The sequence below is a fragment of the Megalops cyprinoides genome, chromosome 17 (assembly GCF_013368585.1).
Source record: "Megalops cyprinoides isolate fMegCyp1 chromosome 17, fMegCyp1.pri, whole genome shotgun sequence".
Lineage (NCBI taxonomy): Eukaryota > Metazoa > Chordata > Actinopteri > Elopiformes > Megalopidae > Megalops > Megalops cyprinoides.
In genome coordinates, this window is record NC_050599.1 from 850,830 (window position 1) to 876,345 (window position 25,516).

The 25,516-nt window shown below is 43.9% G+C and overlaps 1 protein-coding gene across 1 annotated transcript in view; it reads left to right on the top strand.

The window, feature by feature from the left end:
- LOC118792050 (disks large-associated protein 2-like) overlaps positions 1–25,516 on the top strand; it is a 60,190-nt gene that overhangs the window by 5,745 nt on the left and 28,929 nt on the right. The window contains exons 2-4 of the mRNA XM_036549746.1: positions 9,189–9,403; positions 14,417–14,573; positions 17,149–17,368. Of these exons, the coding sequence (XP_036405639.1) occupies positions 9,189–9,403; positions 14,417–14,573; positions 17,149–17,368 (592 nt within the window). The remainder of the gene's footprint in view (positions 1–9,188; positions 9,404–14,416; positions 14,574–17,148; positions 17,369–25,516) is intronic.

Genomic DNA, 25,516 nt, shown 5'->3' on the forward strand with positions numbered 1-25,516 from the left:
CATGCCCCAACATTACGGCTACGTTCAGACACAGTTGCAGTAATGTGTTGGCCAGGCAGCTGCGTTTCTTGCTGGGCATTGCTGCTGTAGACCTGGTGCCTCTGCAGGTATGTGTGACTGTAGGTGTGTGTGGTGACACTCAGAATGCCTGAGTCTGTGTACCTGCAGAATCACCTCTGAGAGCGTAAAGGTGATACCTACCGGAGAGCGCAGAGCACAGCGCCTCTGACACGCGATGAGGGTAATGGCCCCGCAAACAGACACATGCCCTGTCCACTGGGTGGATTGGACATCTGGAGGATGCGCTCGCCAGCTTAATTTTAATAAATAAGTTGTTGAGACAGGACATTTATTTCAGTGAACTTCTGCTCTGCCAGTTTCTTTGCCACAGAAAATCAGATTTGCCAGATTTATTTCCACTTACAGTTCTGCCGAAGGTCTCACAACTTTCCCCTGTGAAAACAAGAGAGAACATGTGACTGGTGACATCAGCATCCTTGGTCACGTGACCTCCTTAGAACGTGCTGCTCCACGGCCTCAGCTCTCAGTTAGCAGCCAGCGCACAGTGTCACTGGCTGCTCCATCAGCCCAGCAGCCAGCTCACAGTGTGACTGGCTGCTCCATCAGCCCAGCAGCCAGCGCACAGTGTCACTGGCTGCTCCATCAGCCAGCAGCCAGCGCACAGTGTGACTGGCTGCTCCATCAGCCCAGCAGCCAGCGCACAGTGTCACTGGCTGCTCCATCAGCCCAGCAGCCAGCGCACAGTGTCACTGGCTGCTCCATCAGCCCAGCAGAGATGCAGTGTAGTGCAGGAAATACATTTTAATGTGTCTCTGAAGCCTGATTAATTCACTTTTTTTACCCATATATTTTTGGGAGAATATTACCAGTACAAGGGGAGGGTTTGTGTGCGTGATAGTTTTGTTGATAGGGCACTGCACCATTATATATCAAGCCAATTAACTGCAGTTTGACTGGCCCAGCTGTGTATCTGAGAGCAGAAATGAAGCATGCCTTGGAATGTCAGCCCCAGCATCAGTATCAGGCCTGATATTACTATGATATAGCCTTATTATACTGAACAGTACGAATGTCAGGTGAAGTACTGATAGTTGCTGTAGAGCAGCTAATGTTGCTAGCTATCTCTCTGTCTATATGATGGTCATTTGTGGCAAGTTATTGCAGTTAGCTTGCTAAATCAGCTATCTAGCTAGTTAATGTCAAACTTTTGAAAGCTGGCTGACTATTTTGAGTTAATAGAGGATGTAGACTGATTAATTGTACTGAAAAGTTCAAAAGAATATATATTATGTGGTCCAATGAAGTGTCAAATCCAAATGATGTGTTTAAAGGAGCTTAGATGGCCCAAAAGTAAGCATGTCCATGGACTCAGACCTCTGGAGCTTTCTGTTTATTTTCTACAGTAATATTTGTTTGCTTTGGCTCTGTAACTTGGTGGTCTGGCCTACCTTCCTCCCCTGTTTAATATCGCTTGTGATGAAGTGCGTTTAACACGCTCTGAAACGTGGTGTGTTACACACTGCAATATTGCACATGCCAGTCTTCATTATTCTTTCAGCCTGAGGTTGGGCCAGCAGACTTGCGTGTTGTGGCTGTTTTTTCTCTCTGCTCTGTTAAGAGGGTCTCATACCCACAGCCTTAGAATGCGCAGGTGAGAGGGCTCAGGTGAGAGGGTCTCATACCCACAGCCTTAGAATGCGCAGGTGAGAGGGCTCCGGTGAGAGGGTCTCATACCCACAGCCTTAGAATGCACAGGTGAGCGTACTCTCTACCCACTGGCTCATTAGTCTTAGTGGAAACTGAGACTGGTGAGACACGCAGACGACTTGGAGGCGTTAGATTGCTAAACTCTTCCTGAGGAGGTGGATTTGTGAACAGAATCTCACAAACGCATTCTAAACATAAATTAGTTCATCTTTTTCTCCATTAATTCCCAACACTCATGTGTTGCGGTAACAATTCTGAATACCTTTTTTCAAATCAAACACTATAATATTTGCTAATATGGGATGTTCTTCATGGTAATCAATGATTGGTTAAGAAAAGCAGAAGGGATTTTGCATTCGCATGCTGCTGAAGAAGCCAGAAGTTCCTGACATTTAGTTTTGGCTGCATGAAGCTGTCAGTAATCACACTGGACCAGACACATGGAGCTGTGCCTGTGCATCATTTTGGCAGTGATTCCTGTATATTTTTGGTTTGGAAGAAATAAGCAATCGCAGCTCAGCGAGCCAGTTGCCCACAGGAATTACACACATTAGAGTGGCTTTGAATTCTGGGAACTGTAGTTAAAGCAACACTGTGCATGTCAAGGAGAGGAATCCAATGGCCCGGTGCAGTGATGGGGATACTGTGCTGTAGGAGACGCAGTCTTTCAGATGAGACGTTAAACCGAGGCCCTGACTCTCTCTGGTCATTAAAGAACCCATGACACTGCAGGGTGTCCCCTGGCGGGCTGGCTAAACTCCCAATCAGGCCCTTTCATTCTGAAATGAACCTGTTTAATTAAATAAACAGAATAATAATATCATAATATTATTATATATTATAACATGATAATACACCACAATATTCTCTTGTGCTGGAAATCACGTCTGGATAAGAGCATCTTCTAAATGAATGTAATGTAATGTAACAATATTACAGAAGCATATTGTGTATTCCTTATCATGTACAAAGTGGCAGCAGGGGACACCTTACTACGGCTGATGTCCTGGAGTGAGTGACTGTGAGGGAAAGGACAGTCTGGGACAGGTGTATTCTGGGAAGAGTGACTGGGAAATGGAGAGAAGTGTATCCCTGGCTGGTGGTTTAGGGGAGGGGCCAGAGCGTTTTGTTTTCCTACCACTTTGAAGAATTGCCCATAAACTTAACAGCATTTATTATAACTCTGAGAGACTGCTGGGGCCCATGGGATATATGCTCAAAGCTATTTAACTGAAACACACTGCACAGTATCGGCCTCACTGCCTGGCTTTGCTCTGCTCCTGAGTTGGATGGGCACAGGGTGGTGTGTTTCCTGACTGCCTGGGTTTGCTCTGTTCCTGAGTTGGATGGGTACAGGGTGGTGTGTTTCCACACACACACACACACACACACACACACACAAATACGCACACACAGACAGACACACACACGCACACACACACAGGCATACAAACACACACACACCCAGACACACACACACACACTCACACACACACAAATACACACACACGCACACACACACACACATACACGGACACATACACACTCACACACACACAAATACACACACACGCACACACACACACACATACACACACACACATACACAAACAACAGGTTACGCATCCAGGCTCCCTGCAGGAAGGTATTCTCACACACGGTTGTTGTGTGTCTTACCACCCCATGTTCATGTCCCATGATTCTCTGATTCTCTGCCATTTTTAATTAAATGTCTAAAACTATCAGATTCCTTGAACGCATAATTAGGCGGCGCTCTGCTATGTGTGGTTTATGTGTTAATCACTGCTGGCTGCGGGACTGGATTCATCCACAGAACGACAGAAAGCTCTGTATCAGGGACGCAGATCTCCGCTCTCACTCAGCGCTGTTCCACCGTGGCTCCCAAACAGCCAGGAATTTCTGCTCTGCTGATGATTGCACAAGATTAACAAAAGTTGTTTTGCACAAATTAGCCTGGCATTTGTAGGCATATGGCGATTCGAGAACAAACGATTGGTTATTCGAGCCATATGGCAGAACTGCCTAACGGTTTTTGGAAGGTAAAGAACCAACTGATCCAGCACCTAATAAGTGGTTAGAATTTATTCCAGAAAAAACGGAGCACTGTTAATGTCATCAAAAGGTTTCCGGCAGAATCTCATGCGATGCCTGCACCTTTCAGCTACTTTTGCATTACTGCTGCAGTGAAGGGGAGGCTGGATGAATATGCTGCTGTATCTGCCATTCAGAAAAATGAAGCTTTTATGATGAGCAAATCCTCAAATTCTGGAAATTGCTTTGTCAAAAAAATTGAGCGCCATTTTCCCTCCAAAAAAATATTGGATATCTTGCAAAAACAGTCTATAAACAAATGACTTTAACAAAATCTGAAATATTACTGTTTTCTTCCCCTAGAGCCACTACACATAAACCAGAGAAGGCAAACACTGAACTGATGGCAGAACTAACAGAAACCTCAGGTGGAGTTTCCTGTCTATCAGCAGTGCAAAGGTCACGAGTGAATTCAGGACTTAAAGGATCTGCTGCTGTAAGAACATGTCCGCTAAGAAAATGGAACAGGAGCAGAAGAGGCTTTATGTATAAGAGTATAAAAGGCAGAGTGTCTAAGACTGTCGCTTGGCTGTGTGTTTGGAGGCCGAACGAAGCTGAGCTCTGTGAAACACACATTTCTCAGCTAGAGAGAGGCGTCTCACCTGGCTGCGTCGCTATGGAGCTGAGAGCAACGCTGTGCTCCCTGTCATCAGAATTTGGTTAATTATAGAATAACTCCAGGGGCACTTTTAATATTAGCTTCATTTGTACTTTACTACATTAGTATTACTACTTTGTGATTTATTTCGACCAGCAAATACTCTTGTGAAATGTAAAAGGGCCTGGAGCGTTCCCTGGACGTTACTCCATCGTGGAACTGCTGGCCACTCCGCGGTGCCTTCGTAATCCCACCTGTTCGATTTGAAATATGAGGAGGAGAGAGATTAATCTTATTTCATCATGAATTGACCTGGGAAATAAGAGTGGTGATGGGCTCCATGGTGGAAATTTTATTGCACCAATAAATGAGTCATAAAACATTGAGCTGTTAGTGCTGATTGGTGGAGAGGCTGACTGTACGCTGACCCTGAGAGAGAGCACGCTCTGCAGTCACTGTGTGAGGTACTGTGTGGAGGATAGCCCTCTCCTCCTCTTCCTCCCCAGCCTCCTCTTCCTCCCCACCCTCCTCTTACCCTCAGACTGTGGGGCTTTTGCTCTCCTGATGTCCTCAGTGAAGTTTTGGTTTACCTGACAGGGGACCAGCTCTGGATGTCTCCACAGTGGTCAGATTAGAAGGATGGCACTTTACAGAGAAAGGAGCCATTACATTATGTTATATTTCCATTTAGCACATACTTATCTAGAGTGACGTGTAAGATGCAAAAGTTGTACAAACAAGACACCACTAACAACATATGAACAAGCGCTAGTGCCAGCCATATTACTGAGATCACAAGGCGTGCCTAGATCTTTACATGTAAAGGTAACGCAATACACACGGCAGAGGAGCTGTAGCATTCCACACAATGCTAACATACCCTGAGGTACACTTCCACATGTGTAATTACACATAACCCTGAGGTACACTTCCACATGTGTAATTACACATAACCCTGAGGTACACTTCCACATGTGTAATTACACATAACCCTGAGTAATGTGTAATTACACATGTGGGGAATGAGAAATCATGCTTGGGTTGGGGGCTGAGATGTAGCCTGTAGAGGAAGTGAAACATGTAACGGAATAAAGCCCTCGACCTGCCAATGGTATTCCAGAATGAGATGACTGGCAGTTACTGTGTGTTAGAATCTCTATCCAGAGAACAGAGTAAGTAATACTCTAATAACACTCATGCAGTCTAACATACTATGCACTGAGGCCCTGAAACCGCTGTGCAGTACTTATGCTGTAATTACACCACTGCTGTTTGTGAAGGAGGGCCTTCACCTGTCCCAGGGAAACTGGGATTAAAATAAAAAAAAAATTAAACTAATGTTAATTGTTAGTCTGTGTTAATTGATAAAATGTTCAATGTTCAAGGTGCTTTGTCTTCAAACCAATTCAAACCTACCAATAGCGGATCACATTTTATCAATTGCATTCAAATATATTGATTGTTAATTTGTGTAACTGTCATTGTAATTACCTGTGTGCATGTGGAGCCAGCCATACCTGCCTAATCAGAGGCACATTAGGTGTGTGGATGCTGCTAGTCTCATGCTGCTGTGGGGAGCTGGTGGTGCTTTGTGTCCAAGGCTGGGTTTCTTTGCTTTGCATTTCAAAATAAATTGTTTGATTTCTTTGTGAGCTTGTTCTCTCTGTTCTGTTGCTTGGTAAAAAGTGTCAGCCAGCTTCCTCCGACTGTTAATGCTTCCTGCTGGATGTTTAGTGTAACTGTTTCATGGTTTCAGGTATCGGGGTTGGTATTTGATGTAGGCATCCAGATGAAGGAAGAAACTGTTCATATTAAGTGACAGTTTATTTGTGCTTTGGTTGTGTAGTATCTTAGTTTGACTGTTGTTTGATAAGTAACTGATGTTACAGTCTGATAGAAGAGCTTCACTGTACATTACTGCTTTTAATTTGTCTTTTCCACAGACCAGGGTTCTCATCTTCAGTATTGCATATGTATGGTTTGTTAATATTTCTAGTTCGTCTCTGGTTACTATGACTACAACCTACACACTTGCCTATATCCCCCCTCAAATGAGCCGAGGCGTACAAATGAAACAGAAATGAAGAGATGTTTATACTTCAGACAGGTCAGTATCTGCAGATGGATTTTACCCCTTATAAAAAGTGTGACCTCATTTTCTTCAAATTATATTGTGTAGTGCCTCCAGTTGATTCGGTAATTATAGTCAAAATATAAAGGAAAAACAGCCTACCCTACTTGCTTTGTGAATCGTATGCATTGTGCTGTGGGAGGAAGGCAGGAGACCGGGGTAGCAGTGCCTCCAGGCACACTTGGACGCTCTCCTGGGAGTATTTGGCAGTTTGGGAGCCCCTGTTTTACGGAATGGTGGTGATTTGTGGAATCCTCACAGGAATCTGAATCCCTCAGAGCTTCTGCCGTTCTCAGCAGATTCCAGGCCAGTGTAACATTCTCCCCACACAAGCAGGTCAGATCGGGCAACTGCAAAATTCATTTCCATCCTGAGGTAATTGCTAAGAGGAACGCCATCTTCCTCTTCCTCTCTGTCTCACATGCGTCTCATATCAGCACATTTGTCGTTATTCATTCATAACTGTGAAACCAGAGACTGAACTACTGTGATGAGTGTCCAGGGCCTGCAGCCCACGCTGCTAATTACATGCATGTAGTGTGTATATGTGTAGCGTGTGTGCTAGAATAGTATGTAGTGCCATAGTGTGTGGGACTCGAGGAAGCACACATGTGCGTAGCTCAGTGAAATGTGTCAGTGAAATAGCTCTTGAATGAAGACAGGTTAAGAATCTCCCTTTCCCTGTTCTTAGAATCCCCTCACAGGTTACGTGCAGTTTAGGAATAAGACAAATAAACATATGAATGAAGCCAGCTGTAGTTAATGTTCTTGTCTGCTGTTTTGTATTATTATGTATAAACAGGCAAAGCCAGTTGTCCTAGTTGACCGAAAGCGCCTGATAATGAGATTTACTTCATTGGAAGTACAAAGGCGGGATTAATGCTGTCACCTCTGAGACAAACGCAGAATGCGAGACAGAGAGAAAGGAGGAAAAAGAAAGCAGGAATGTAAGTGCTGAATTAAGAGTCCCATGGCTCTGTGTGATTGAGAGGGAGAGTGTCTAATTAGTGTGTCCAGAGGCACATGGAGAGGCCCAAGGGCATGGTGTTGGGCAAGGGATCGTTCTGTTCCAGTAGTACCGCTCAGGAAGTCGTCTCCTCGCCTCTGTCAGCTCCTGTTGGAATACACATAATTGGGCTCCGCTGTGCTTGCAAAAAGCAACAGTTACACGTCTGTAAAAGTTTGCTATTAATGGATCCAGGGGTTTTTCCCTTGATTAATATAAGTCTGTATGGGGCATTGCATGCAACATAAAATACATTCATTTTAAAACATCTTTTCCAATATTTACACAAAATAAATAAATACTGTAATACTGTAAATACTGTATGCTTTCTGTATTTAGGAATATTATAAAGCTAAAACTATTTTAAACTAAACACATTCCATACATCCATGTTAAATCATTATTTCAGTTTCAGTTTTTGAACCATACATTCATCAAAGCAGAGAGAGGAGATGGTGTTGCTTAAATTACAAAGACACTGATCAGCGCCACACAGTCTGCGTTATGATGGGTTTAAATCTTTGTGTTGTGTTATCATTGGGCAATTATTTTTATTTGTTTTTTTAATAATATATTTCAGGTGTATACCATTCTATCATCCAGAATGACTGAGTCAATCCTACATGAAAATTTCGCTTCAGTTACATGGCTGTCACAGAAAGACCTGCTGCAGCCACCCAGTGCAATCGTCTTGTCCCCATAGCAGATCACATCCTTCGTGTGTTTGAACGTCCTGCATGATAGGCCAACCTCACCTGCAGTAACCTCACACTTATTACATGTGTGAAACATGCAGAGTGTATGCTTATCCTGATTTTGTAAATTGAAATGCAGTATGATTCTTTAAATTAAATGTCTTATTGTTAATAAAGAGTAATATTTTCTTTCCATTCTGTATTCAGTTTACATGATCACTTATTTAGCCAGGCACTGACCATATGAATCATTCACAGGGTAAGGCAGGTTAAACTGACATTTGAACTATCAGGGGTCCATTCTTGCAGTCACACAGCTACACAAGCTCACTGCAGAGGATAGTGTGGAAAACATCATTATATACATCCCTTATAACACTGGGATATACTGTACTATTAACCTCCTTCTACAACTCTGTTTGCAGTTCAGCTTTCATAATTACATAGCTGCTACCAAGTGTTGATTAGAAACACTGCAGTTTTTGTTGCAATGCAGTGTGAATACTAACAGACATATCTCTTCTGTGCATATAATGTTTGTACATAAGCACATATTTCCAGTTCTCATTTGAAATGGCTCCATTTGCAGTTGTAAATTACTCACTTCTGTGTACAGCAAAATGGTGTTAAACAGTTAAACAGTATGAGTGTGCAAGGCATTCTGGCCCAGTGCAGACTCATTAGATCAGATAGCAGTGATGTCAGTAAGCATGGCTTTTACACTGGAGAAAAGCAGAAGATTTTTCCCCTGAAATTCTTTGTTGCCTCACAAAAGCTGAATGATGCAGATCACACAGCTGTGACGTCACCAGTGTCCCAGTGCTTGGAAAATGCCTAACTCTTCTGACAGTGAATGGGGTAACCCGGGGATCGACCGGGACGAGTGCTGAGACTGATTCTGTGCTGTTTTCTGCACAGGTTCCTCAGGATGAGTGGGGGGGTTACCCGGGGATCGACCGGGACGAGGAGATCCCCTGCAGGAGAATGCGAAGCAGCAGCTACGTCAAAGCCATGGGGGACGACGAGAGCGGGGAGTCCGACACCAGCCCGAAAACCTCGCCCCAGAAAGCCGTGCGGCCAGACGCCCTCGCCCTGAAGTCTGTCATGCAGAGGCCCCATATAGACCACCCGAGGTAGGCCGGAGCGTCGTCTGCATTGCGCAGCACTCACCACGCACAGCGAGGGTGGATATGACATCACAGCTCTTCATGTTGCAATATGGTCTCAGTTTAAAAAGCTGACGGATCACTGCAGATTACACATGCGACTCTAAAGAGGAAACCAATTGGAAATCAATTCACTGCATATTTATTTATTCATCACTCTGCATAATTATACTTATTACCCCCATAAATTAACTTTATGATTTATTTTGTATTGTCTTTTCCCAGCTGCAGGAGCAGCTTGCAGCAAATGCTTCTTGTTTTGCATGGCATGTCTTTACTGCCTCTGCAGAAGCCAACATTACACTGCCTCCCTCCAAGCCCTCAGACTGCCGCCTCAGATATTTAGCTTGAATTCCCCAGGCTGCCTGGGAGGGAATTCCCTAAGTTGGGCACCTAAGTGCTGGTAAAGATATTTTATTCATGGCCATCTCGAGGTCCCCTGGGTGTCTCACGCTTGCTGGCATTAATAATGAAGGACTTGTTAAGGGCTGCTTTTGTGTTTGCGTTGTTGTAGCTGTCATGTCTGCTTCATTCCCATGTGACCTCCAGGCCCCTGATGCAGCAGTGCTGTCTCTGCGTATGCATAATTTAGATGTCCATCACTCGGGGTTGCTTGGCAACATCAGAAACATGGCATTACCACTGTAACGTCCGTGTCATAAGCCCTCATTATCATAAAGGAGCGTTTGACCATGAAGATGAAAAATTATGGTCACTCATACGTAATTTAATATAAAAAATGTCTTGCCATTAATTTTATCTTTGCTCTTATGAATGTGACTATTGTTTGCAGGGAGCACCAAACATTTTGATGAATCTTCCTGTGTTTTCACCTTATCTCTTTGATTTCTGACCTGAGAGATGATTTTTTTAATAACATCTATTCTTTTAGTTTTTAATTCATTTTAAATTCTGTTGAAAAACTGCTTGTGTTTGAAACTTTAAAGACTCCTTCCCTTGATTTAGTTTTTTGCCAGAGAAAAACTGTGGGTGCAGTCTTAATGATCTCTACTGATATTTCATCAAACTGGGCATGAGGACGTTATTCAGAAATCAATATTTGACTTTATGTGGCACGGCCTGATAAAATTTCCCATGATGCACGTGCAGTGGTGAAGTGACAGCAGCAGTGTGTGGAGCAGCCGTCAGCAGTGTGCAGGACGACAGGTCACTGCGGCAGGCTGAGGCGATGGGTGTTTCAGAGCAGCGTCAGACTGATGCCGGTGGAAAGCGCTGGCACTGAAAGCCACTGCTGCAGCAGGTGTGGGACAGGGTACGGGAGAAGAAAGCTATTCAATCAATGCAAGTTATTTAGGGGGCGTAAAATGACTTTGTTCTGAACTGTGATTAATCAAAATTCCTCCTAGGAGGTGCGTTCGTTAATTCACAATGCGACACAGGCCAATTACTCACTCTGATCAGATTAGTTATAAATACTCATTACTGAGCTCTTGGGGTCAAAAATGAACGCTAATTCCTCCATTCATAACAATGGCCATCTTTCATAAAGACATTTTATGACAGTCCATACTATAGATATTCTTAAAATGCTTCTCAAAATGAAAAGACATGAAGGAAATGAAGAAACATTCAAGAATTCCTCAGAAGTCAGATACCTTTTACAGGGTCTCCTTAACCCCCCATCTCCTTACCTTCTCTGTCTCTGAGCCATTAACACTGTCAGAATTGAAGAGGAGTAATTTTGCTTTAACAGAGATGGCGATAAGCTGAATCAGGTAGTCAAGCCCTGTCAGTCCTCAGAGGGAAGTAAGACTTTGAGTTAGTTGTGTATCCATGTGTACTTATAAAACTGAGCATCACTAGTTTCTAGAGGAGTGAAGATACTCCCAATATTTGAGAGGTGTATATGCATATTTAATGTCTGTATATGTTTTTGTAGAGACAGTTGAGATTTGCTTAGAAGTTGCTGTGCTTTACACACTGTTCTCTGGTTTCTGTGCTTCTCAGTCCTCCCCGGTTTCTCTCTTCCAAACCGGCACCGAATGCCATTAAAAATGCAACAATATTCTGGCTTCATTTTTATCAAACAAGAACCAGATTCTCAGAGTGATGGAAAATGGACGTGGTACATTGGTGGAACACTGCTAGCACTTTACTTTTGGAGACCGTATTCAGGTTAAAGGAGGAAAATGAGGATGGTGTCTTGTTACTGTAAAGTTCACCAGCTTCATTGCACCTCTCTGGGAGACACTCATACAGTGGGATTTTTACAGGACAAACTGGGGTTCAGGTTTTTTTTTTTTTTTTTAATAAAGAGCAGCATCCAAACTCAGCTGCACATGAGCGGGAGCCTCACCATGCAGAGCCCATCCGGCTGAGACCTGCAACACGCACTGGTAACCATGATGCTTTAGGGGTTGGGGGTTGGGGGTTGGGGGTTGGAGGTTAGACAGAGCCAGGCCTGTCTGCTGCTGAAACTGCAGCATGGTGTTCTATAGATGTTCTCTGTGTGGAGTCAATTTTCCTCTCTTAAAACAGCCACTGTTTTTAAATGGCAACATTAAATGCTTTCCTTGTCTCCTTCAAATTGGTACAATGCCTTTGTCTCTGGATGCTATTGCTAAGCAATAAAGGAATACACCACCACACTCTCTCCCCCTCCCTCCTTTTCTCTCCCTCTTTCTCTCTCCCTTCCTCCCTCTCTCTCCCCCTCTCCCTCCCTCCCTCTCTCTTCCCCTCCCTCTCTCCCTCTCTCCCTCTCTCTCTCCCTCCCTCCCTCCCTCCCTCCCTCCCTCTCTCCCTCCCCCTCCCTCCCTCCCTCTCTCCCTCCCTCTCTCTCCCCCTCCCTCTCTCTCTCTCCCTCTTTCTCTCTCCCTCCCTCCCTCTCTCTCTTTCTCTCTCTCCCTCTTTCACTCCCTCTTTCTCCCTCCCTCTCTCTCTCTCCATCCCTGGCTTTCTCGGTGGATGCGACGGGGTAGATTGAGATGTCAGCGATTTTCTTCAGTTTGAAGTTTACGATTGGACTGCAGCACAGGTAGATTCCCCATTGTGAGAGAGTGCCAAAGTGTATGGATTAAAAAAAAAGGGCCTGGCTCAGCTTAATCCCGATGCAACAGGGTGTGTAAGCACAGACACAGAATACTAAGCAGTGAGGACTCTCACCTGAACAGACTGTACAGCTCATTAAAGAAGGCATATATTACAGTAGGCATATTGTGGCAGGGTACTGTACGGTGGGTGCTTCTTATCTGAGGTTTTGCCGCAATATGGTCAGAAGGATGCAGACCAACCCCTGAGCAGCGAGTCTGCTTATTCATGATTTGCTGGGATTTCACTGGGAAAGAGTTTCGCTTTTTTTTTTCCAATAACATTGCAGGAGAACCCCCAACCTTTATTTACCATGTTCCCCTAACATGGTAACGCTCAGATTCAATCAAAGCTGTTCAGCCATCTTAAAATGACAATACAGTTATCATCATCTCAATCACACTTGATAACGTGTGCCACATAAATCACACCAGCCTTAACCCCATACAAATTAGCCCAATGCTCACATAAAGGAAGCAGGAAGCAGGAAACAGGAAAGGATGTCGCCTGAAATCACAGGTGGAGAGGCTGAGCATGGAAGGTTTTTAAAAGCCAAGTGAAAGCTTCTGCTGAACAATTCTTTTGTATTTAACTAATGTAAGTCTATACATTTTTGTCTTCAGTATATTGGATGTATAATGCACATTTCTGCAAGCAATTCTTTTGATGTAAATAAAGGGCAAAATAACATCTGCAGCTAATGACAAGTAAAAAACAATTGTTCACAGAGTAAAAGGTATTTAATCTGTTAACAGAAAAAATTCCCATTAAAGTGATGAAAGTGAGAGTATTCCAGACAGATCTGTTTTATTCATATTTCAGGGAGGTGTTAGCAATCTCCATCTTCATGTTTTTAAGGTTTTTTTCTTCCTTCCTTTGAGCCATGCCTATTAATCAGCCTGCAGTGTTTGCAGATTACAGTATGGCTGTGAGTAAAACTGGCAAGCCCTTTAAAGTTAGAGATAAATTGTAAAACAGAAAATCAGTAAGAAGCATAATTTTGCAGCCAAGTTGAGTGGAATTTGAGGATGGCAGCTGCAACAATGCACAGACAGGTGTGTTCTTCATGATAATTAAATAATTAAAAACAGTTGTTAAAGAAATACAGTGCAGCTAGCTGCTACATTCAAGTCTTATGTGAACAAATTGTCAGTGTTTTCCAAACGTTCCTCTGATCCCACAGCGTACAGTCATGCAGTGTGCTGGCTGTGGCAGAGTGTGGAGAGGCTGATGGAGGAGGCTTACAGCTTGGAGTCAGTGCACATGTTTGGGGTGATTATTCTGAGTGAGGTTCAGCACTCAGCAGCTGTTTCTGATTCTCTTCCAGTACTTTTACCTCCAGTACTGCCTGTTTCAGCTGCTACAGCTCCTTGCTGTCCTGGGTCATGGGTCCAACATGTCCTGCCTAAAAATGAAAATGAAATTTATGAAATAAACTGGAGCGCTAATGGTATTTATGCCATACATTCCCTGTGCTGTAAAATATGTGTCATTGTACTGTTAGCTCTTAAATAGTATTTGATGTTTATTTTGTGTAATATTGTGATGTATTTTGATTCTGTGTTCCAGGAACTGTTGTATCGTAGTGTACTTGGCTTCTGTCAGAGTGCACAGGTTTAACTTGTGGTAGGGCTTGAATAGTGTTATGCTCACACTCACTGGTCCGGGGGGTGCTCTTAGCCTGGTCTGACACTGTTGCTCGCTTAAATTGAATGATTACTCTTATGTTCTATGGTGATGGAAGTCGCTCTGGAGAAGAGCGTCTGCTATATACGTGTAATGTAATGTAATGTAAATAATTCTTCCTTGATTTCGATTCTTTTGTTTGCTTGTTCTTGCAGGTTCTTAGCAAAGCTGCGTTTACCCTGAGTGAGATATGATTGGTGTGTGCGGTGGCATTTCTCATGCCTGCCTGTCTCTCTCTCCATGCAGTCAGACCTACCATTTGCAAACCACCAGAGACATGCGGCCCCACCCCAGCGTCACCCTGGACCCTGCGACCACCTATAACCCCCCTCAGTTTCGCTCCCGAAACCAGAGCTACATGCGTGCGGTCAGCACCCTCAGTCAGGCAAGCTGCGTCAGTCAGGTGAGTGCAGGGCCCAGCCGTCGCCACGACAACCGCCCCAGCGCACTGAGAGAGGAGGGGCCAGAGAGACGGAGCCTGTCGTCCTCTGACCAGAGGAAAATAAGCATAGATATAGAATCACTAGATCTGACACAGTGCTCCAGTGTGTGTGCATTTCAATGTCCAGTCTAATGCACTGCCCAGAATGAATGTGCACACAGAAAGATGTATATCCTACAGACCCTTAGCTGAACCAGAGCAGCACTATTTTTTGGAGGAGTCTTGCTGTCAAACATGGGCTCGTTTTAATGGCGTTTTCTAACTTGTAATTCTGTATCTATGAGAATGATTGTGTGGATGGGAAGGGTGGTGTGCTGCTGCCGAAGGTCAGAACACAGGCAGCTGCAGCAGCAGGAACTGGCAGATCTCTACCCGCACACTGACCCGCACGCTGACCCGCACTCTGACCCGCACACTGATACACTCAGCTCTGCGTAGGGCGGATCTCTACCCGCACACTGACACACACACTGACACGCTCAGGTCCGCGTAGGGCGGATCTCTACCCGCACACTGACACACACACTGACACGCTGAGGTCCGCGTAGGGCGGATCTCTACCCGCACACTGACCCGCACACTGACACACACACTGACACGCTCAGGTCCGCGTAGGGCGGATCTCTACCCGCACACTGACCCGCACGCTGACACGCTCAGGTCCGCGTAGGGCGGATCTCTACCCGCACACTGACCCGCACGCTGACACGCTCAGGTCCGCGTAGGGCGGATCTCTACCCGCACACTGACCCGCACGCTGACACGCACGCTGACACGCTCAGGTCCGCGTAGGGCGGGAGTGCAGTGCCGCTCTGACAGGCATAAACCCCCGTCTGTGTGTGCCCAGGCAACACGTCACTCTCCACACAGAGGATGAGACTGTAAGGAACAATAAATCCATCAGTGGTTCTGTTTTTTTAGTTATTTTTTATTTTCCATTTTGATTTTCAGTCAGCTTGGCATGCTCATTGTTTTATTTGACTCTACACAGCAGGAGTGAGTGTAACCAGCACAGGAGGTGGTGGTTAGGGTGAGGGTCTTCTCAGGAAGTCTCAGAGAGATTATGCTTAAGACCTGCACATGCTGCGGTTTGACTGTTTCTGTGATAACCTGTCAAATTCACCATGGGAAGCTCTCCTTTTTGCAATGGAGCAACAGTTTAAGTTTCACTGTTTCACTGTTTCCCAGCGTGAGTCAAATCTGAAAATATAATGCAGAAATACGTCACAAAAAGGGCTGTGTTTTCAAGTTTAGATATTACTATAAATAACTGTATAACATATTAAAAATATAATTTGTTCAGATGACAGGAGTGTGTGCTGAAAATGTTTAGTTCTAAAATGTCAAGCTTTTACAAATATTTGCCTGGCCCAGATTATTTTCTCAAGAGTGCAGATTTTTAATTCAGTGGTTTTGTAGCTGTAGCTGGATGCTCTGGTATCCTACAGAAAGCAAACCTTGCATTATTCCACAGCGTACATAAACATCATTATTGGTCATAAACCCATGTGAGAAGTGATTTGTTGTTGACCAAAAGCTTACTTGTTACAGCATTGTTGAAGATTTAGGTACGTATCCTTGAAATGTTCTTGGCTATAACCCTGTGTATTCTATCTGAAGGTGTTTTTGGGTGAAACATTTTGTTTCTGGTTGACCACCATGCTCATTATGGTCATTTTTGGTTCAGTTACTCATGTTCATCTTTGGACAATAATTACCTGGTAGGACAGTGACTTGATTGTCGTTCATTTCTACCTACACAACACAGTGGTTTGAAGACCATGCCGTGGATGCACCACCGTTTAGTTGTTGCTACTATAATCGACTATTGCTACTCTTGCTCTGCACCTACACTTTCACACATGTATGAAATGTTATGGTACAGTTATGCTAACAGAACTCCGTCCTATGCAATTCCTTCATGTTCCGGAGTTTTAAAACCTAAATTTGTAGGGATCTGGCTGCATGCAATTGATCTCACACAGCAGATGCGTCATACACTACATTTTAGAACCCAGTTCAATATTTTCAAAACCACTTTGCATAGTTAGTCCAGCTAGTATCTCAACCTGCTTCATGTTGGCAAATTTCTGCACTACAGCGGGAAGTGTATTTACAGGGTTCCTGTGTAGCATGTTGAGACTGCACTGAGGGAATTATGGGATTGCTGTTTGTGAAATGCTGTGCAGAACCCTGCTGTGCTGTTCCAGGACCTGTCTCTTGCATTGTCTCTTCAAACATTTGCTTCCCCTTTTGCTTGTAGTAATAAATTCTGCTGTGATGACAACCAATGGGATTGTTCATCTAAAAAACGGTACACCAGATTTAAATGATAAATTGTTTTTTGTTCATTTCTCATTTTATTTTTCTTAACAACAAAATTATCATACTGAAAAGCTGAAAGATTGGGATCTCACGGTATACTTTCTTATGCTAACACTCCTTCATATTTACTGTACAAAGGGGAAGAGTCAAAGTGACAAAGAGAAAGGAAGAGGAAAAATTAAGGACTGCTATTCCTGTTTTTGTCTCTCAGGTGAGTGAGACTGAGATCAATGGCCAGTTTGAATCAGTATGCGAGTCCGTTTTTAGTGAAGTAGAATCCCAGGCTATGGATGCCTTGGACCTGCCTGGCTGTTTCCGCACTCGGAGCCACAGTTACCTGCGGGCTATACAGGCTGGGTATTCCCAAGATGACGACTGCATACCTTCAATGACATCCTCCACTGTCACTTCAACTCTCAGATCCACAACAGGTAACAGTATTCTTCAAAAACCAAAAAAAGAGAGAGGGCTTAGAATACATACTTTCATACATACATGCTTCTTCATTCAGACATGCGTGACGTACGCACATATATACAGTGGGGGACCCTTCTGCGTGAGAGATGCTGGAGTGAATGTTTTTTTTTTTCCCATTTTTCTTTTCGTTTGTTCTGCCTCAGTATTTTACCAGGATTTGCTTGCATATCTATTTATTTATTTATTTTTTTGTTTTGTTTGTTTTGCACGATGAGCATATTTCTCTCAGGGTGTTTGATTGGGGTGAGAAACGGGGGCGTTTACAGGGGGCCCATGCAGCTAACGGAAATCCAACATCAATCAGCCACAAACACAGCATGCAGCGGAGACGCAGGGCCTGCTCTGAGCATGCTGAGACAAAGCTTCACTGAGCTGAGATCTGTGACGTTGTGTCTGTAACGTGTGTTACGTCTTTACTGGGAAGGGTTTAGCTTCATGGGGAGGGTGAGACTGGGGCTGGTGGCGGGGGGTGGGGGGGGGGTGTGCAGAGCCAGGCTCGCTGTAGGTTGACCTTTTGACCTTGGCAGAGTCCTTAGAGCGAGCTCAGTTGCACCTGAGGAGGGTGGAAGGGCCTCCACACCTCCCTCTTTGTCCACATGACAAACGCCTCTAACTCACTCTGACTTATAAGCCTACAGAGCACAGGACTGGGAATAGCAAAAAAATACAAACATGTAAGCGACATACGGTAAGTTACCGAGCTCTGGCAAATGACCTGCTGGTTGCACAAAGTTCCTTAAGTACGCCAGTAAAAATGCACTCATTTAGCAACTGCATTTTCATACAAAACTACAACTGTTTCAACTGCTTCGTGTTGCATAAAATATAATCGGGAGTACCTCCCCGGCTACTGAATGAATAACTATGTGTACTTTCTCAAGAATGAACAGAATATTAATATTAAAAAAATTCCATAACAGTGTAAATGGACACAGAAATCAATTTGCACTTACCAAATGTGAGTTTCCCTTGACAAAGGACAGGTCTATTATATCTTGTTATTCTATGCACTGCAGAGATTTGGATCCTGCCTGAAAGTGGTCAGCCTGCCTTGGTCCAGTAAATTCAGAGTTGCAGAATGTATAAGATGCACACCTGCGACCCTTGCAGAACACTCAGGGTGTAGAGTACTGGTCAGAACATGAAGTATTGTAACGGTAGTAATAAAGTATAGTAATGGTAGTAATTAAGTATAGTAACAGTAGTAATTGTGTGAGAAACCTTGGAACATATAGTAAGGCAAAGATCAGGCTGGGATCAAAGCAAGAAATCGATTTAAGTTTGAAATTTAATAAATTTTACTAATTTTAGTTGGAAGTGAGTTTTCAGAGACACTGCACTGTAGTTTAATCGTCCTTGTTGATGCAGTAGGTTATGCGTACAGTGCAGGCATACGTGAGGAAATTCTCTCGGAATTGATATTAAAGTGTCATGGTTTTGGAGTTCTCCCTCACGCTATTGCATTTTGTAGGTTTTGTGCAACACATAATGAATGACTGCATCAGCATTTTAGTACGCGAGGTTCTTTGTGCAAGCAAAATCACGACCCTTTAACACAAATCTATTAGTGTATTCGGTGTATGCCTCAGAGTAAAGCTATGAACCCTATTGAAATAATATTATAACATTTCACAATTGTAAAATGATTACTTTCTGATTTTTTTTTTAATAACCTAAACATGGGAGATGGTTGTTGTTTTTCTTCTGTGGGTTGTATTTTTTTTTTGTTTTTTGTTTTTTTTGAATTTGGAGTTCTATCCTGTTTTTTGTAGTCCACAATTGGGTTTGCTTGATCAGACTCCCTCTCAGCCAACCTGAGACTGAAGCACTGTGGATCAAGGGGTGTTCTCCAATCCCACCGTCTTACCAGCTGACTTCCTTTCACCCAATGGGCTCGGTGTTCCAACTCCTCTCAGCTCCTAATTGGTTCTCTTCACAAAGTCAATTGGCTGTATGTGCGGCGGTTACTCGCGGTGTTCTGATTTTTCCCCCTTTCGGAAGCTTCGCGGTACTTCCTGTTCCACCGGGCTGCAGAGGACAATGCAGCTGCTGGCCAAACAGGACATAAATTAGCCGTGGGAAACATTTCTGTGATTTCACCATTAATCCCTTCAGACAGTATTTGGGAGCATTTTTTTTCCTAAATGGCATAAACCTCGGCATTTTTATCAGTTACAGTCAGAGGAAAGGAACATATTTGTGAGAAATATGGAGTGAGTCCTGTGCCACTTTGCTGGCTGTGACAGGGACATTGAAAGAAAAAAAAGAGTTAATGATGGAATGATGAAAATGGATGGAAAAATCTACCTTACTGGCTCCGCCCAAAATCTAAAATACATGCTAGACACACAGGCCTGATAAACACAGTGACACAGGTCAAGAACTAAAATGCTTCACACAAAGCCAAAGTTGAGGCCAGCTGGCCCTTGAATGGGGTGTTCTCCTATCAGGCCCTTGAATGCAGAAGCACAGAATACCTCCCTTTTGACCAGCGATCTCACGAAGACCAGGGGGGCAGGACAGCTGGAGACATCAGTGGTGCCTCTGACAGGTATTTTAATTTCAACACGCATACATATATTTATGTATATATGTGTGTGTTTGCACTGCCTTCTCAACAAAAATAGATCCATTTTTTTATTATCGTCACACACTCATACAGCGCAGGGGTAAACTTCACACTAATTACTGTATTTTTTCCAGACATTGGCCCCTATTCATGAAACTATTTATGGACAGTCTGCAGACAGTTTTTTACAGTACTCACAGAACCGTTCTCCTCCACGCCTGAGTAACGTTGTGCCTTTAGTGTTCAGTTAGATTTTTTTAAGTGAGTTTTGTGATCAGTGTAATAAACTGTGAAAGAGTGTAACTCAGACGGTCCTTGGAATAGTCTGATGCGTAGGGGCGACAGAGGTCACCGCACAGCACTTTCTTTCTCACCAGCACATAATGTTCCAATGAAGTTACAGTGGCATTTTGCCACTGAGGTCCTGTAGCTGCAATATTACTGTAATGTTTTGGGATTATTATGTCACTTGTTTTTCCCCCTCTTTGAAAAAACAACACAACACTGGGATCTTTGAAACTCATTTGTGCCTGTGGCACGAGGGACCAATTTGCAGTGATTCATGGTGTGGAGGTGATCAGCCATCTTTGACTGTGGGATTGCAGCCCCTCCCTGGTGCAGCCCTGATAGGAGGAAAGTCGGGGGGCGTGTCTGGCTCCGCCCCCAGACCCTCCATGATGAGCGGTCCCTGCATGTTGTGGACCACACATGTTCAATAGGGTTCATATCTGCTTCTCGGCCAAACACATGAAGAGTTGTGATGCTTTGATCGCCTTTTCATCTTTTCATTTGCACAAAAACAAGCTATGGTGTCACATTATTTCACAAGTATTTCCAAAGGTTTGATTCACTGGTTAAATCTGTGGCTATTGACTGTGTTTCAGAGGAGAGGGTGTATGTTAAGCCCCACATGGCGATGTGCAGGGGTTATGGAGCGGATTGCCGTGGGACCTGCAGTGCTTTTGTGCAGTGAAAAGGTGGAAAGACATCTAAAGGAGGATGTCTATTAAAGCGTGAGAAGGCAGTGTACACACCATGAAAAGCCTACAGTATGTGAGTCAAAATAAACATCACAGAATGTGGCCTGTGTTCTCAGGGAGGCAAGCTGTGAAGAAGTGCCTTTCAGGTATCAAAGTTATTTCCTAAACCGTTTGAGTCTCTTTGCTAAGTCTTCAGTGCTCTGTCAGAGCTGAGCCAAAGCAGGGCCACAGAGGAGTCAGTACGGTTTATAACAAAAAGCCACAAACAGCCCTGAAAACATGTGCCGGGGATGTGAAGTGAGGCTGAAACACCAGGCCAAGCTAGGCCTTTAACCATGACTCCGTAACAAGTCTGACAAACCCCACCTCTGCTACAGTTTCCCCTGGCAAGACACAGCCAACGGACTCAGAATGCTCTCCGTATACTGTAATACCTTAATGCATTTTAAACATAGGAAATGAGGTTTGGGGTATATTGATAGTTGAATGACATTGTTTCAAGAATACACATGGGTAAACCTGTTTACAATAATAGGTATATAATAATAATTAGAGGAATGATAATAATCAAAAAGTATAAAGTCTTACCCATTGTTGTAGCAGTTAACATTTACAGAATTTCATCATTGGCATTTGTTATTTGATAGAAGTGGCAAAACCAGCGTTTTATTTTGACTTGCATACTGTACGTACGTATAGACAATGCAGTGCATTCGCGGATGCACCTTGAATCATACAGTCTGAGTTAGTAAAAAGGCATCTCACTGGACTCCAGCTGATCTGAATTGAATCTGCATCTGCATATTTAAATTTGTCTTCCAGAGGGATATGATATGCTGGAAGGTACTTCGTTGCTTAACGATGACAATATCGAAGAGGACGATGCAGAAAGCTCCCTGGCCTACCACGAGCTGGACCGCCTGCAGAGGGAGGATGTGACACGCAGTCAGCACAGCACCAGCTCCACGGTGACAGCCGTGTCTGTCCCCCCCGCGTCCCCGCGGGCATTTCGGGTCCCCGTGTCCACCAGCCCCGCCCCCGAGCCCCCGGTGCCCCAAGCCATTCAGGCCTTCAAGGAGTCGGCCAACATGGTGGCGGCGTTCAACATGCAGTGGAAGGACGAGATCTCGGCCATGCGGTACGAGCTGGCAGAGCTGCGGCGGGATGTGTGCGGCGAGCTCAAGACCTTCAACAGCAACTTCTTCAACTTCACGCAGTGCTACAGCACCTGGACGCTGCGCCGGGACGGGGCGGGCGGGGCCGAGGCCGAGGCGGGCGGGCCCGGCGGGCCCGTGGACCGCGTCTCCGTCGGCACACAGGCCGGGACCAGCGGCCCCGTCAGGCAGAACACGGTGGATGCGGCGGTGATGTGCCAGCCGGAACCCACGCCGGTCAGCATCCTGGACCTGATGGAGCCGCCCCGAATCGAGATCACGGAGGACATAGGCACGCCTGAGGGGACGGTGGCATCCGACAGCCCCTCCAGCTCCCGCCGCTCAGAGGACTCCACCTGGGACACGCGGAAACGCGGGGCCCGGCGGCGGTCCGGGGGCCGCAGGAGCGCCAGCCTGGAACTGTGGAGCAGAAAGTACACCAGCGGGCCCATGTCATACCTGTCATTATCATTCTGATCATTGCCATCATACCCTGGGGAAATCCAGGGAGAGGTTTCCTCAAACACAGGGGTTCCAACACTGGCAGAACCACAGCAGGAAAGAGTCCTGGTCAGGGGCCGAGGGGGAGAGTCAAACGCTCGCGCAGTCTGTGCAGACAAGCGAATATCAGGCTTTAATTCTCTGAGCAGTTACTGCGGGCACTGTAACTGTCAGTCAGAGGGGTTGTGTTAAACCTTTCTGAAAGCAAATTTTGTTTTTATTTTTTGGAAAATCGGTTGACCCTGTAACGGAAGTGTCCCTGGAATGTGAAATGTTATGAGTTATGGTGTGAGTTTAACCTTTGATCCTGTCACATCGACCTCTAAGTGCCATTGCAGGTCCTGGGTGTGTGGAGGGGGCGGAGCCCTGACCTGTGGGGAGAGCAGGTGCACTTGTACCCTTTATGCTGTGCTCAAAAAGTAGGGAATCATTCAGAAAACAGAAGAGAAGCTTGAAAAAAGAGTGAGCCCAGTACACACACCAGTCCTGAATCTCTTCCACAAATTCACACAACAGAGTACAGCGTAGTGAGCTGAACTCATACGATTTAAATCATTCCAGTCTGAATTGAACAATCTCTCTACGCCACTGCTAAACTAAACTTTAAAATTGTGCGTAAGTTGAGAATAAGTTAAGAATAAACAATTATGTGACTTTTTTGTCATGTAAAGGTGACAGACAGGTGTTTAAAAATTGTTTGAATGCATTTTACAATGTTGGCCTCATACAGAATTTTGAATAAGATGTTGAGGTCTGTTTTTAGATTTGCAATTAAAAGGCATAAGGATGGACACGTAGCACTAAAATTTGACACAAAATGCTAATGCTAGTGAGTCATTGCAGGCAAAGCAGGCATCGGAGACATGTGGAAGCTGGAGTTTCACTGGCCACATCTTAAGGGTGTTAAGCTGTTGGAGGCTGAGCTCCTTTTATGACAAAAACTTCCAACAAAATACCTGCATTTACTGAAAGTGATACTGTGAAATCCCTTTTGATTACATAACCCTATTTTTTGTAATATTTTCTCTAATAAAAATAAGTTTAAAAAGAACGAATCTCACAGATAATCCTTCTGAAGTCTGTTTATCAGTATAATAAATTTATATTTTGCTATTCACTGTATAGTACAGTCTCTCCAAAACTGAAACATTTTTAAACTGCTTTGCAAAGTGAATCGTGATAATGTTAAGTAAAACTAGCCACTATATAAAATACAAAACTTCAGAGAAAACTCAGGTTTTATTGCTTGATCTAACTGATATAAATAAACGTAAAAAAAAAAAACGTAAACCGTAACCTGACTCCTTTTGATCAAATTTCCGATATTGATTCATACTGTACCAGTAAGTTACTTAGTTGTATTACATTACATTCACATTTATTGAAATTGTGTTTTAAAGCCTTTGTGAAGTGGGTTTAAAAAATTGGATTTCTGCAGCACCATCATGGGACAGGAACTTCATACATCAAAGGTCATTGCCTCTGTAGGTTTCCTCTATCTTTATTTTTGAATGTAGGAGTTAGGTTTGAATGATATCTCCCCAACTCATCTACTGCTGATATCTTTGAAGTCTTAGGTATTGTAGTATGATACTTTTCATGAATGCTGTTTTAAAATTAATGCGGGCAGCTGGGTGCTGCAGTGGTAAGGAGCAGGGTGCATAACCGAAAGGTTGCTGGTTTGATTCCCTGCAGGGACACTGTTGCTGTACCCTTGCGCAAGGTGCTTAACCCACAGTTGAATCTGTTAATATCCAGCTACATAAATGGATTAAATAGTAAGTCTCTCTGAAGAAGACTGTATGCTAAATCACAGTAATGTAATTTAATGCAAACAATATTTATATATCATGGCAAACAATTAGTTCAGATTTCTTCTCAAAAATAATACCCCCATTCAAGCAGAAGTCATGTAGGAGGGTCACCCACCACTGGGGACGGTCTGCCACACCAGCTGTATAGCTGCAGACTAAGAACTGGAAAAAGAAAATTTTCCCTAGCTATGCAACCTACCCAGATAACAAAGTCATCTTGCTTTGGCAGTAATTGCCAATGTTCAGTTTATGCTAGTATTTGCTGAACATATGGCTGAAGTTTGCTAAACTAGCTAATTAATTATAACATTGCATTCTTGTCATTTAGCAGACGCTCTTATCCAGAGATACTTACATAGGTTTCAGTTTTTTACAATGATATCCATTTATACAGTTGGATATTTACTGAGGCAATTCTGGGCTAAGTACTTTGCCCAAGGGTACAGCAGCAGTGCCCCAGCGGGGAATAAAACTGGTAACCTTTCATTTACAAGTCCTGCTCCTTAACCACTATGGTGCACCGCCGCCTGTAAATTATATTTATAAGCAAAGAATTACAACCTATGGAGCACATCCTTCAGTGTTCGATCTGCCAAACTGAGTTGCGTTCACTTCCCGCTATTTCCTGGTAGCATAGCGGACATTCGTTAGCTAGCTATGGGTTCTCGCTTCTCAGAATTACTTGGTGGAACCCTCTGGGTTACAATACTGTATTTTCTGCTGAGGCTCAAAACACATTATTCAAATATAATATGGCAGTCTGTGATTTGTAGTTTTATAATACGCATTTTTATAATCTCATAAAATATTGATAAATGCTGTATAATATTGATAATGCCCTCAATCTACAATCACATCCCTGTAGGAGCGTTATATATGACGGAGGAAGATGGGTGTTTGTGAACTGAGGGTTGTCTTTAGCAAAGTTATTTAAACATGGAACAGAGGCATTTTGCAGTATTGGCCAATTTTAAACAGTCATTGCCATGCTAACTGTCAGCACTGGTGGATCTATAATGCCATCATATAATATTGTGATTAACGTCACTGTAGCATCTTTAGGTCATCCTTATACTATACCACA